The sequence below is a fragment of the Chlamydotis macqueenii genome, chromosome 10 (assembly GCF_036417535.1).
Source record: "Chlamydotis macqueenii isolate bChlMac1 chromosome 10, bChlMac1.mat, whole genome shotgun sequence".
NCBI lineage: Eukaryota > Metazoa > Chordata > Aves > Otidiformes > Otididae > Chlamydotis > Chlamydotis macqueenii.
Window position 1 is genome coordinate 13,573,532 of NC_141565.1, and position 13,264 is coordinate 13,586,795.

Sequence of the window (13,264 nt, forward strand, 5' to 3'; positions counted from 1 at the left end):
AATCTAATTTATTGAACAAGACCGATAAAAGCAGCTACCTACAAACTTAAGCTCATTCATAAAAGGAAGAAAATGAGAAGATGATTCTTTGTTCCAGTTTGCCTTTGAAAATAACTGCACAAATTAGGTTAACTTTGGATTTTTTTCTGTTATTACATTCACTTCACTAGCAAGGTGTAGTTGAAGGGGACGTCTTGCTAGTCATCTGTCCTGTGGATATTTTTTAACTAAGGCTGCATTTTCCTACCTGGTTATTTCTTTCAGTTATTCTTTTGTTGCTATGTTTTATTTTACTATTTCGTGCCTGATGTAATTTAAATATTTTTTTATTAGCCTGCAGAAGTCACTACTGAAGCTCCTGGGTTATCTGCTGTTTACAAAATGTGGATTACTCCTGCTGCATTGCAGACTTAGCCCAACAAAAGCCTGGAAGGCTCAGGCACAAAGCATTTCCCAAACGTGGGTCTCTTCTGGAGCAGGGAAATGTCCTCAGCCTTTGCTACTGGATGTGTCTGGGGAAAATCTCATGCTCACACACGCTTGCTTCACTGCTCTGCCTTTGTTGTTCAAATACTGCTGCTCCTCTCCTTCACTGATACTCCCCAACAAATGAATTCTGAATTTTTTATGCTTTTGCAATTCCCCTGACTATCTCTGCACCTTTCTGTTTCTCCAAACTTGTGCATTTGAAGAGAGTTCTACCACTGAAGAATTTCTTAAAAGAAATAAAAATAACAATCCTTCATGCTTTACCATCTCTTTATGAGGCTCTGAGCAACCTGACCTAGTCAGGGATGTCCCTGCTCCTTGCAGGGGGGTTGGACTAGATGACCTTTGAAGGTCCCTTCCAACCCTAACCATTCTATGATTCTATTCTCCTTTGGATAACGGTAATACCATTCTTGCCTTTACCTTTCACCTCCTTGCACTAGTGTCACCTGTATCAGTCATTGTTTCATGTATTTGCAGCCTACACCCCATAAAACTGTTCTCTTACTTGAAAATACATCTTCACCTCAAAATGTCTCTGCTGAGGTAGCAGTCGGTGTTTTCAGAAAATGAGATCCAGAGGAATGGCTCTCAGGACTTCACATGTTTCTGCTGATTGTCGTATATGTAAACTTAAAAGATTTTTTTTTCTTTCCTTTTTGGTACCATTTTCCTAACCAAGCTTTTGCTCCTTTCCTCTGACTTTTTGGTTTTGATTTGTACACTTACGGCCTCATGTTGTCACGTAAACTCTGCAGCTCTGACTGTTCATACCCTAAGAGGGACCATGGCCATTACTGCAAACGAAACACCCGCCGGGCACCTGCCCGTCCCTTAGCCCGGCCGTGCAGTGTACTTTCAGCTCTCTCGTGGCCTGTGTCCCTTCGGCGGTGGCCCGTCGCGGAGCCCAGCCCGTTCTGTGCGGCAGTAGAGAGCGTTCCGCGGAGGCCTGAGCGCGGGCTCTCCAACATGTCTGCCGGGCCGCCATCACGCGGGCCCCTGGCGCCGCCCGGCGGCCACCGAGCCCATCGCTGCCTGGGGAAAAGCCCACAGCGGGGCAGGGGGGGGGGAAGTCGGTAGGAATCCTGCCCGGTATTTCGGCTTCAGAAACAAACCGAACAATTTTTCCATCAGGGAGGTGCTTATGGTACACATGGACAGCTGGCAATTAGGGAAGCAGTCGTTGCAAAAAGCTGCCTCGGGTTGTGGAAGGTGGAGGAGTGAATCAAGCCTGTTGCTGTTTGATGTTCTGTTCCTGGTCTGTTTGAGACCGGTATAAATCTGCAACTTACTTTTGAAATCTGTGACTCAAATAGAGAAGGATCCAATTCAGATTTAGTCTCGCAGTTGCCTTAACAAACTTCTTCACTGTATGTGGAAGCATGAAAGATACACTAACAAACAGCCAAAAAAATCCAAAAGCTCAACCCTGAAAAATAGTACAAGATAGATGGAAAATGGAATTCCTAAGTGCTTATCTGAGAAGGACCAGGTCTTGCAGCTCCCTGGTTTTCAGTTTGTTGTTGCAGCAGGTACTCTGACGAGAGCTGTTACGATCACCACTGTGATGGACGGGGTATCATTTCAACAGCTGGCTTCTCAAACCCACTGTCTGTTGCAACTACTAGTTCATGTTTGTCAGTTATTTAAACAAGGAGCATTTTAGTGAAGTGGAATAATGTACTTCTCTGTGCTGTTTCTTGCAGGATCGAGTGACATTCAGAAGAATTATATTGAAAAACAATGCAAAGAAGAGGAAGACTTATGAATTATTTATTGAGTCTGTGCCCCTTCTTAAATCCTTGGAGGTAAAGCCTCTGACATCTGCATCAAATTCTTGCATTAGCATTAGCTCCTCAGTCAGTGTTTCTGTTATATCAGAAATCTGTGTAATTTTTGCTTAGAACAAAATTTTAAGAGCTGCTTTGGTATCATGTTTACTGTACAACTTAGTTTGCGTTGTTGAAGTTGTACAGTTTTTTAATATGCTTTATTCACAGTAAGCGATTTGCTGATTTTATCTCAATCTGTGTAAAGTTTTTTTTTTTAAATCACAAAAAAACCACAAAACAGAAACATCTACCAATATGTCAGAGAAAAGGTATTAAAGTGAAAATTGAAACTCAGGGCTGTGGTTTCCTTTGAGGATGTGATATTGAAGTGATGATACAATCACTGGTATATTTGGCCTTTAGCAGCCATGAATGATTTTAAATTTGAGACCAAGATGTGGGCCGTAGCAGGTCTTACTTTAATCTTAACTGATATACAGGAGGTAAACTAAGAATAGGCTAAAGGGAAGCACTGCTATGTGGGAAAATGATGGATGTCATGTTGATGTTTATGGTGCATGACTTTAGGAACAATATTTAAATTGTCACAAGCTATTGATTCAGCCTGTAGCTTCAGAGGGCTTTTGGAGTCATACCAAACTGTTCTGAAATTACTGTCTGTCTTTGCCTTACACCATAACTTAGCTTTTCTTTGTTTTCTCATCATAACAATATTTTTCAGCATTAATCTCTTAGTATTTGAGAAGAGCTTTTAATCCTTTTGAGAGAAGATTACAAAATTGCAAAATACGATTAGATGTGAACAGCAACCTCTAATATATGTTGTTCTGGACATATGTTGGTAGCTGTGGAAGGGGTAAATTGCACAACACCTTCTCCCTCAGTGCCTGGCTTAAACTAGTTCCATCAATGTGACTTTTTTTGAGCACAAAAATGACTCATAAATATTTAAAGATCTAGAAAAGTAACTAATTAGCACTGGATGGCTTTTTGCATGACACACTGCGGTTGAATCATGCACGGATCAGAATTAAGTTTCTCAAACATGGGCTAGATTAAGGTGCATTTGTAGAGTGAATGGATTTCAACAGTGGTTTTTCCACTGCTATAAAGCAATAAAATTTTTTTGTTGTGTTCTAGATAGGCAGTGGGAAACACTGGAGATAAATTTAACTGATCTCTCCCTTGCTGGTTATGAAGACTGAGGCATGCTTCGTTGCATGTCAGATTATTACCTCTTGCCCTCGCTGCTGGGCATCCTGTTGAAGTACCTGCTTACAATTTAGAACAGGTATCCTGTTCATATCCCCTTTCTCTCTCCACTCTAGGAATGAGTTCTGGGACACAAAAAAAACCCCCACATATTTAAGTATATGGTGATAAAAATATTTTGAAAATGTGTGGCTGGTGTTTCCAATTGAAGCTTGTTCTTAAGAAGTTTATGACATTTTTCTGGATTTTTTTTTATATGTCAACTGAATCTTAGAGGAAGGTGTTTTTTTTTTTTTTTCTTTAATCTAAATCAGCCAAATAATTTATTTGTTAACTATGGGAGTAAGAAAAGCACATGAATGGGACACTAGACAATTTTCTTTCCCTGTTGATTATGGTAGTCATGAAAGCTGTGGTGCAGTACGACAATGCCGTTGTAGGGGCTGTATTTTTCAGTCCCCAGATACTGTGTGTTTGTGTGTCTAGTGAATGCCTCTTCATTTCAGGGCTACAAAGTTTACCAGAGATGTACTATAGTAGATGATTGTTTAATTTTCCTCTGTATTCCAGGCATCAGAGCGAATGAAGATAGTGGATGTTATAGGAGAGAAAGTGTATCAAGATGGGGAACGTATCATTTCTCAGGTACTTGAAGTCTAAATTTCTCTTTGTCATTCTCATTTCTCTGCTTCTTTTTTTCCTGTTTGGAATTGACTTATAGAATCCTATTACTTGGACTAATTTGACACTTATTCTTTTAATACATTAAATTTATTTAACCACTTCTCGAATGTTTGGGGAATGGCCACTATGACTTTTGCTACAAATTTATTGTATCACTTTAGCTTCTGGGTTTTTCTTCTCTCATCTGTTTTTTTCTATAAATGGTCTTTGCAAGATTTCAAGAGGAGTATGTCTTAAGAAGCTGACATTAAATGTTTTTTCCATGAAAGCCCCCAGCTAGACTTTTAATAGGCACCTATGACCAGATTAAACAAGGAGTCACAAGCATGGAGTAAAGGCATCTCTAATTCCTAGGTCTGACTGAACAACAAAACCAAACAATTCAACATGAGTATGATTTGGATGAAAGTAAAGGAAGTCCTTGGAAATATTTCAGTAGTTGCACCCAACTCAGTTAACTATTCTAAGAAACTATGAGGGTTAATTAAAATAAATGTTTTCATGATGCTCTTAAAAAGAGACTACTCTGCTATTTAAATACTATCTTCAATTGGCAGCCTTTGGTTGTTGGTATATGTTTTGTTTGCTATAATAGAACAAGGCCAGAGTGGTGGAATGTGAAACTGGGAAAAATTCAAGCTAAAGCTGTGGGATTTCTTGGGCTGTGACACAAGTAACTTTTTGGAACACTGTTACTGATGAAACGCTGCAATTTTCCATAAAGTTTATCTCGAGGTTGCTTTGTTTGTTGCAAAAGTGCTCTAGTTCAAGTAGAAGTTAATTCAAGAAAGTCCTTAGTTTACCTGAAATTGAAGGCATTTGATCACAACTGCTGTCTTGTTTTATAAACAGAATATGATGCCTTGGTAATATTTTGAATAAGTAATCTTAATCACCTTGAATGTCAGTTAACTCTGAATGCAGGAAACCTTAGTTTGCTGATAACCAAATAGTGTCAAATCACTTCTCTCCAAAAATACTCTCAATTTGCTAAGTTGAAAATCTTGTTGCTTAAGACCCTGAGAAGACTGAATTCTCAGCAAAATCAAAGCTTATAAATCAGTCTCAAAACTGGGAACCCATGCAATCAGTGATCCAATTATGCAGTTGGTTTTAATCTTTTGTAATAACTGAATTAAGGACAAGGATGTAATTACCCTTAGAAGGAGGATTAATAGTCTGGATAGGTCTGGGTGATGGTAATACACTGCTAAAGATGATGAAATTTTATGCTTGGAAAAGATGTAATAGCTCTTCCATTACAGCAGTTGCATCAATACCATGAACCCCTTTTCTCTCATGGATAATTTTTTGTTTTAATTACCTTTCTGGAATTTAACCCTTCAATTAAGGGCAGTATGCTTTAAAGCGCTTGAAAATTGTTAGTGCTTGCCAGTGTTACGAGGATGTCTTCCACTCTGTTTTCATTCTTTTTTCTTTTTTTTTCTTTTTTTTTTTTTTTTTTTAAAGTACTCTTTCAGTACTTACTCTTTCAGAAGTGTGCTGAGTGTATTAGTTCATGCTGTGATAGATGGCAACAGTGAATGAAAAGTTTTATGCTGGATGGCTTACAACCATCCCCAGGAAGCTTAGCTAGGTGCTCAGTTTTGTCTGTAACTTCATCTTTAAATCTTACATTTTACAGTAAAGTAAAAAATAATTTGTTTTACCTTTTCCTCTTCACAGGGTGATAAAGCAGATTGTTTTTACATTGTAGAATCTGGTGAAGTAAAAATCTTGATTAAGAGCAAGGTGAGTTCAAATTGAGTGATTAGACTTCAGGTCAATCCCTGATTTGATTAATACAAGTGGTGTGGAAAAAAAGCCTACCCTGAGTTATTTTAAGTTATTATTTTATGATATTTATCATCATCACTTACATGTTGTAGATTGTAAATCCCCATACCTGTTCTGAAGTGGCCAGAAGTCACTTTAGTAAAGATGGAAAGTCTCCTGCTTGTATCTGCTCCTCTGCAAACCAACCTGATATACTGTCCTTGGCCATGAGGGTGGAGATGGAGCTTTTCTTCTAGGGTTATAGAAAACTGCAACTTAGAAAACTGGGGTCTGTTATCTCTAGTGACATACTAGATGTTAGCATGTGAACGGATGTCTGTACGGTCTGAAGCGGCCTTAGGGAATAACATGTTGTGCATGATAAAACCCGTGTTAGGCTAATGTAATAGCAGTTCCCTGAGCTGTAACAGTAAATATCTGCCAATCTCAAAATTTGTGGACTGGCATACACTTTTCTTATCAAACTCCTAACTGAACATGCTGTTAGGGTGTTCTACCAGTACAGAGCATGACTTGGGAGTTCCTAGTTTAAAAGCCCTAAACCAATGAGCTGTTGCACATCTGTAAGATATCTGGGGTTAACTGCAGTCTCGTACAAGGACAGAATCGTGTGCAAATAATTAAAATGTACTGTTTACAGACCATGACAAGTAAAGAAGCTAACCAAGAAGTGGAGATTGCCCGGTGTCACAGAGGGCAGTATTTTGGAGAGCTTGCACTTGTTACCAACAAACCCAGAGCAGCCTCTGCCTATGCTGTTGGGGAGGTCAAATGTTTAGGTAAGCGGATGTGCTGTGTTCCTAGTTACCGTTTTCTGATTTTCGCTTGTTTTGTGGACTGTGCCCGAGTGAGCAGCTATTCAAAACCAAGCAGCCTTTTGGTAACTGTTGGTCAGACATGAGAAGTTAGGAGCATGGGCTGGAGCAGCTCTCCATGTTGAAGTTTGAGAAGCACCGCTGCTTCCTTCCAGCAGATTCTGTTTTTTCTGCTTGTGTGGCCTGTACTCTTTGAAGGGGTAAGTAGCATGAGCTTCTTGTCTGTGGCTTGTTTGTCACACACAGCTTTTAGGTGATCTTGTAGTGCCAGTGTGGTGTGTATTTGGGTTCTGTATTTATTCTTGAGGTCAGGTGTATATTTCATTAATCTTGTTTCTCTAAGTAACAGTATAGAGGGAAATCAGAAATTTGATTTCTGTTTCTCTGGCTTCTGTTGAAGCCTCAAACCCCGATGAGCTGGACTGGAGGTCTGTGTTCTGAGATCAAAAAATAGATGAGCATGTGGTGTCCTTTTGACAAACAATCTTGTTTTCACATCTGTTCCTTTGCAGTCATGGATGTGCAAGCATTTGAGAGGTTGCTTGGACCCTGCATGGACATTATGAAGAGGAATATAACACATTATGAGGAGCAGCTGGTGGCAATGTTTGGCTCTAGCATGGACCTGTTGGATCCAGGGAATTAGGTACAGAGTACCTCAATGCCGCCTTAGTTCAAGACACGGAAAAGCCTCCTATCAGCAACACAACTCACAAGGAAAACGGACACTACGGAACAGTTACTGCTCCTGTCTTCTTGGGCATTTTAGAAACCATAAACAAGTCTCAGCACAGATGGATTGCTCACTCCCTGCCTCCACTTTGCTGCTGATACTTCATTATTAGACCTAGATTAAAGATGATTCTAACCCTATGTTCACTTACTTGGTTCAGAATGGCATCTGTCCAACAGTTCAAGTGCCTGATAAGAAACCCAAAGTGTGCAAGATAGAGATGCCTCCTTCCTTCTGGTGTTACTGTTGGGATAAATTTTCAGATCACATTCTGTAGTGGAAGGTTTCCTGCCCTGCAGAGGCAACCTGTGGAATACAAGCCTTTTACAGGCTTATTACCTTCATCTGATGCTTTCCTTACGCACTGTCAAATTTGCTTTTAATTGTAGCGTCTGGGTTTGAAGTTAAAATAGCAATGGAGCCAATTAATAAGGTGGCACTGAAGTTTTCTTCCACCTGCTGAAAGTGGCAGGTACTATAGCTCTTTAAACCAAGTAAACCGAGCTGGGGACATGGGAGAGTCTGCTTAGCAACAAAATGCAGAAAACAAAGCATTACTATGTTTTAAGTGTTTTCTGAGCAGCAAAGAAAATTGTTTTACTCAATGCTGCCCAAAAAAAGTGCAGTGGTTCAGATCAAATGGCCTGAAGGTGTCATAATTGTCATCTCCCCAAATTTGCTCCTTGTTCCTGACACTGAGTACATTTTATTGTGGTGAGATCACAATATATGACCTTCTCTTGCTTACAGAGATCCTTTATACTGCTGGATTTCCCAGGGTGCTGTTGTTGACTTGGTCAGTTTTAAAGCTTTTTAAGGAGGTTAATGTTTTGTAATTTAAATGAAGACTACTTCTGTACTTGTTTACAGGAGCTCCCCCTAGTCCTAACATTTCACAGTATTCTAACTTCATTAGACACTTGGATGCTTCCAAATACCACGTTGATTTGCAAAACTTTTCAAAAGTCGGCAACATTTGACTTTGTAAAGCAAATGTCTTTGCTATCTACGCAGTTGGTGTGTTTGAGGAGTCTTTTTGGTTTAGGTGATAACTAAGCTAATGATATTTATCTAAAATACCTGTTAAATTTGCAGCATTTATTAGGTAGGTTATATTTCTGTAGCTTTAATGACCTTAATTGGCATACTGCTGAGATTTTATCAGAGTATTATCTAAATAAGAATCAGGCCATAAGAAGGACATTTTTATGGTGTACAAACAGAATATTTATATTAAGACATTGAATTTGTAGGTAATAAATCTAGTGACCCTTTGAATTTGCATTCTTCTGCAGCTCATGCAAAACTTACTGGTGTTTTATGGGGTTATAAAATTTTAATTGTGGATGCTAGTGTAACAGAACCTGCTCTTTTTAATCATGGTCACATGAGCAAGAATAGAAGGGTGCTAATGTTGAGTTCCTGCTTCTAGTTATCACAGTGGACATTTCTCTACGGCACGAGATGCTTAGTTGCAATTCTTAAGTTGATTTCTTGACAATTTTTTTCCCTAAATGGATGAGCTCCTCCCAGTTCCTGCAATATGAGTAAGATGGAAACTTGATAAGTTTGAATGGCTGTTGTCCAGTTACTGTAATTGGAGTCATATTTTTATATAAGGCAAATGATTTGTAATGGACACCACTGAACTAGGTGTTTCCATATTATTAAAGTCCGGTTGTGATGTCTAGTGGCTGTTCTAACTGCATGTATTTTAGAACAGTGTTCCCTTGCTTTACTGGGCTGGTTTTGTGTTGTAAATTACAGCCAAAGAAGCAGGAGGTACTTCTCATTCATGCTTCCAAGGTTTAAAACCAAAGACAAAACAATTCTTTTGATTACAGAATTTAAAAAGCCCAACAAACAAAAAACAAGGAGAAAAAGAAAGAAAAAAAAAAAACACAAAAACCCAGAAAAAACCCCACTCATCAGGTCTTTGCATTGATAACAGATAAAACTTTAAGATACTTTGGGCTCCAAGAGAAGAGTCTTTCTGAAGCCAGCTTGTGACTGTCTGCAAACCAGACATAAACTGCTGTCCAAACCAGTATGAGTTTCTATGCTGCTTAAATTGTCATGTGAACTAAAGAGAAACTTGCTGTGAATAATTATCAGCTGGCCTTTGTTGCTCCCAGGCAGAATATCCTCTCCTTTATCCAGAGGAGCCCGGCAGGTTGGGCTGCCTTACAGATGGGTTCTGGTTCTTACAGCCTTTTGGTTCTCTGCAGGACGAGATTATATACCTCAGCATATGTCAACATTGGCAGTTGTTCTGAAGCTTAACCAAAAAAATCAGGCAAGGCTGATGTTAGATTCTTAAGGTAATTCTGCCAGGAAGGGAGAATTTGATGACTTCTAGAAGTCAAAGGAAAGGATTAAAGTGTAAAATCAAAAGTCTGTGATCCTGGGTGAGCAAGAACAAGCTTTAGAAGTTTTACTTTTCTCTAGACTCCCTGAAGCAAAGGCATAATTGGGCAATGCCATCCTGCATCCAGGATCTGTGTGACATCACTCTGTGGTGTAAAGAGGCAACCTGACCTTGAGCTCAAAGAGAATGAGCCTGTAAGAAGGCTCACCTGTTTAAAAGCTATAGTTTGCAATGTACCTGGTTAGTTTGGTCTGGTTTAACCAACCTGTTCTGTACAATTTTGGAGCTTGAAGTTAGTGAGAGAAACTTGTAGTAAGATACTCAACATTGCCAGGTATCTGGTTAGAGCACCAGCAATGAACGAAGTCTGGAAAGCGTGTGAGTGGTGATACCAAGACCAGGGAGTGAAGCGAGGCGCCTGTTTGTAGAGATCTGCCCGCATCACTGTATCTCGGCTCATTGCTTTTCACTACGACTGTTCATCGCAATTGTTGTGGAGAACGAGCCCAGGTTTTTTTTTTTTATTGTTACTGCTCAGTGTTCAGTAAAACTACCGTGGAGCCTGTGAAATTGGCAGTGGAGAGAGATCTAGTTTTTAATAAAAGAACTCAGCAGCAAAGTGGGCAAAGAGGATAGTGTCTTCGAGACTTAGAGGAAGAAAAGTCTCTTGTTTGTGATTCCCTGCTTGTGATTGTTGTGAAGTCAGTGAGAGGAGCTTTCAGTGGTCAAATATCCTGGCATATGGTATTTCTGTTTAATGTCACAGCACAGGTTTCACAATGTAAAAGAACAAAAAAGGGAAAAAAGTGTTCTCTTTTTAGAAACAAAAGTGCAAATCTTGAAACTTTAAAACAAGACTTTAGAAACAAAGTGCAATTTTGCACAGAGGGTGAAAAAACTGAAACCCCTTTGAATGCCACTTCCATTCTTTCTTTTTCATTGGCTGAAAGTGGACTCTTGTTCTTGACGTGTATTTGTAAACTAGTCTTGCCAAAATACAAGCACTTTGGTTGTTTTTCACTCCAGATGATTTTTCTTGTTATGGTTATTGCTGATTATTTTCACTTTTTTCAAATAGTATATTTTATTTCAAGAGGCCTTCCTTGTGTATTTCCACCTGACGGTCTGCAGCACTACACTGCTATTTCAAGATGCAAGAGAAAGTCACTAACCTCATAGGAGAGCACTCAACTCCGCTTAGCTGGCTGGAGCTAATAATGCGCTACTAATTTTCCTCTGCTCTGTGGGGCAGGAGGGGAATTAAATTCTGCATAAAGTTGCTACCTCAAGGCTCCAAGTGCTTTTAAAGGTCTTTCACTTGGGAGAATTTCATAAGACAGTTCTTAAAATTGGTCTGTTCTTTTCAGTTAAATGTTTTTTTAATTGATTCATTGAGGGACCCTTATTTTAATTCATTTTACATTTAGTGCTTGATTCTCAAAGGATGAACAGCTGCAAAGTTTGGTTCTTGCACTGTAGTGTTGAACATGAAAGAAGAATACTTGCCATTTAAACATGGTTTTAACAAGTTAAACCGCTCTGGGGTTCAGCTTCACTTTTGGTTAATAAAAAACTGACGTGTTGTGTCCAGCCTTCCTGTACAATCCTGTGTGTGCTCTTTATTGACTTACTGCAGCTGACACAACCCCCCAGTGCTTATGTCAGGAGTGGACTTTACAGCAGCTAACTAGATTTACTGGGAGTGCCTGAGTCACTGTTGCTTGTGTTATCAGAGCCTTACAGGGAACAGCACTGGCCCTATTGCAATAACCAAAAGAGATTTATACATCACCCGACCACCAAGTTTTGCTGTTTGGATAAAATTTTACTAATATCTTAAAAATAATAACAGTTTCTGTAGACATTATTGCTCCCAATAAAACTGGCTGCTCCAATACGTCTGCCAAATTATCGTAGAAGTGATTTATTGTTCAAGTGCTGTGCTAACTGGTTCTCGGTTCCTAGAAGCACAATATTCCTGAAGGTTTCTTGCTACCTATGCTTACAGCTACTAAATTTGATGAGGCAAGCTGCCTCTTTTTAACCTGACTAACAATTTAAAAAGAAAAAAATACTTTAGTACATGTGAAATTGCCTTAATATTTGCTTTTGCTGAAGTTTTGTTTCTAAGCACTTAGTATTTTATGTACAAATTTTAAATTAGTCTAGGAGAGTACTTCAGAGGAATTGTGTGCTAATCATGAAGAAGCCTCTGCCAGACTACAGTACTTAAGCTTTGGGCACTTTAACCCAAGGAAGATGTTGACACCTGAAAGGGCTAGAAGGCAGCAGCATGATAAACAAATATCTAGAAAATGTTACATTTTGAAGAAGGGCAAGTAAAAACTGGGGTTTTTTTTCTATGGAAAGAAGGACTAGGGGAAAGGGGGCAAGGAATATTCAAATATATGAAAGATCTCAACAAGGAGGAATGATCCCATAGTGCTTAGGACAGAATATTAACACAGGGCATAAGCTACAACAGGGAGGCTGTTGATTAAGCATTGAAAAGATCTGTCTGGAAGAGAGCTAGAACAGACTGCTTTGGGGAGCGTGAAATCTTCCAGCACTTCCTCCCCCCCCCCCCCCATTTTGTAACAGTTGTAAACTGTCTCTGCTGAATGCTTACAATATCTGTCTGAGGCAGGGGTGACTTAGATAACCTCTAGGGGGAGGGTTTTCTAAGATATATTGCTGTTTTCTTAGCAATACCTCTTTCAAATCACCAAGGGCTGATACAAACAGGCTGTCTCCAGGCTTTGTGCCACATCAGCAACAGGAAGATGAAGACAGATCAGTGTCTGTAAAAGAGAGAGATGTGCCCTTTACAACTTGCCAGTGTGCTAGGGCTCAGGTCCAAAGCTTGCTGAGCACCTGGGATAGATGCGGTCAAGATCGCCAAGGGACTGAGGATGAATTTTCAGATTAGCTACAAGCATTCATGCTGGTACTAAAATTGTGTTGTTTTATCTCAGCTGAGTGTTGGCCAGTAACATGCAAAGACGTGTTGCCAACCTACTTCTGTGTACGTTTCAAATCTGTTTCAGTTGTGTGTTCTGCAAAACAGAGGCTAGGATAATACAGTGCCCTCAGCGTTATGGTGCCAGCCAACACACTCCACCAGGAACTGCATCAGGACCAACATAATTTGTTTAAAGGGGAAGCGAAGGAGCGTCTCTGCTAGCCCCTCTCCAACAGCATGTTTACTGGGGAGTGTTCAATATTTGTCTTTCTGAAGCTAAAAGCCAGCATGTAGCACTCGGAAGCACCATCTGTTCCCACAGCTTCCCAGAGACTAATTTCAGCCCCCAACACTGCTCGCTGCCTTCCTCCATCGGCAAAGTCTGAGCTCGGGTTTCCTACGTGGCCGGTT

General features: G+C 39.7%; 1 protein-coding gene across 1 annotated transcript in view; it reads left to right on the forward strand.

Annotated features, from left to right (window-relative positions):
* PRKAR2A (protein kinase cAMP-dependent type II regulatory subunit alpha) overlaps positions 1-10,916 on the forward strand; it is a 61,317-nt gene extending 50,401 nt beyond the window's left edge. Inside the window, exons 7-11 of the mRNA XM_086755584.1 lie at positions 2,196-2,297; positions 4,065-4,139; positions 5,865-5,930; positions 6,616-6,754; positions 7,303-10,916. Coding sequence (XP_086611710.1) covers positions 2,196-2,297; positions 4,065-4,139; positions 5,865-5,930; positions 6,616-6,754; positions 7,303-7,436 — 516 coding nt within the window. The 3' untranslated portion in view covers positions 7,437-10,916. The remainder of the gene's footprint in view (positions 1-2,195; positions 2,298-4,064; positions 4,140-5,864; positions 5,931-6,615; positions 6,755-7,302) is intronic.
* The last annotated feature ends 2,348 nt before the right edge of the window (positions 10,917-13,264 follow it).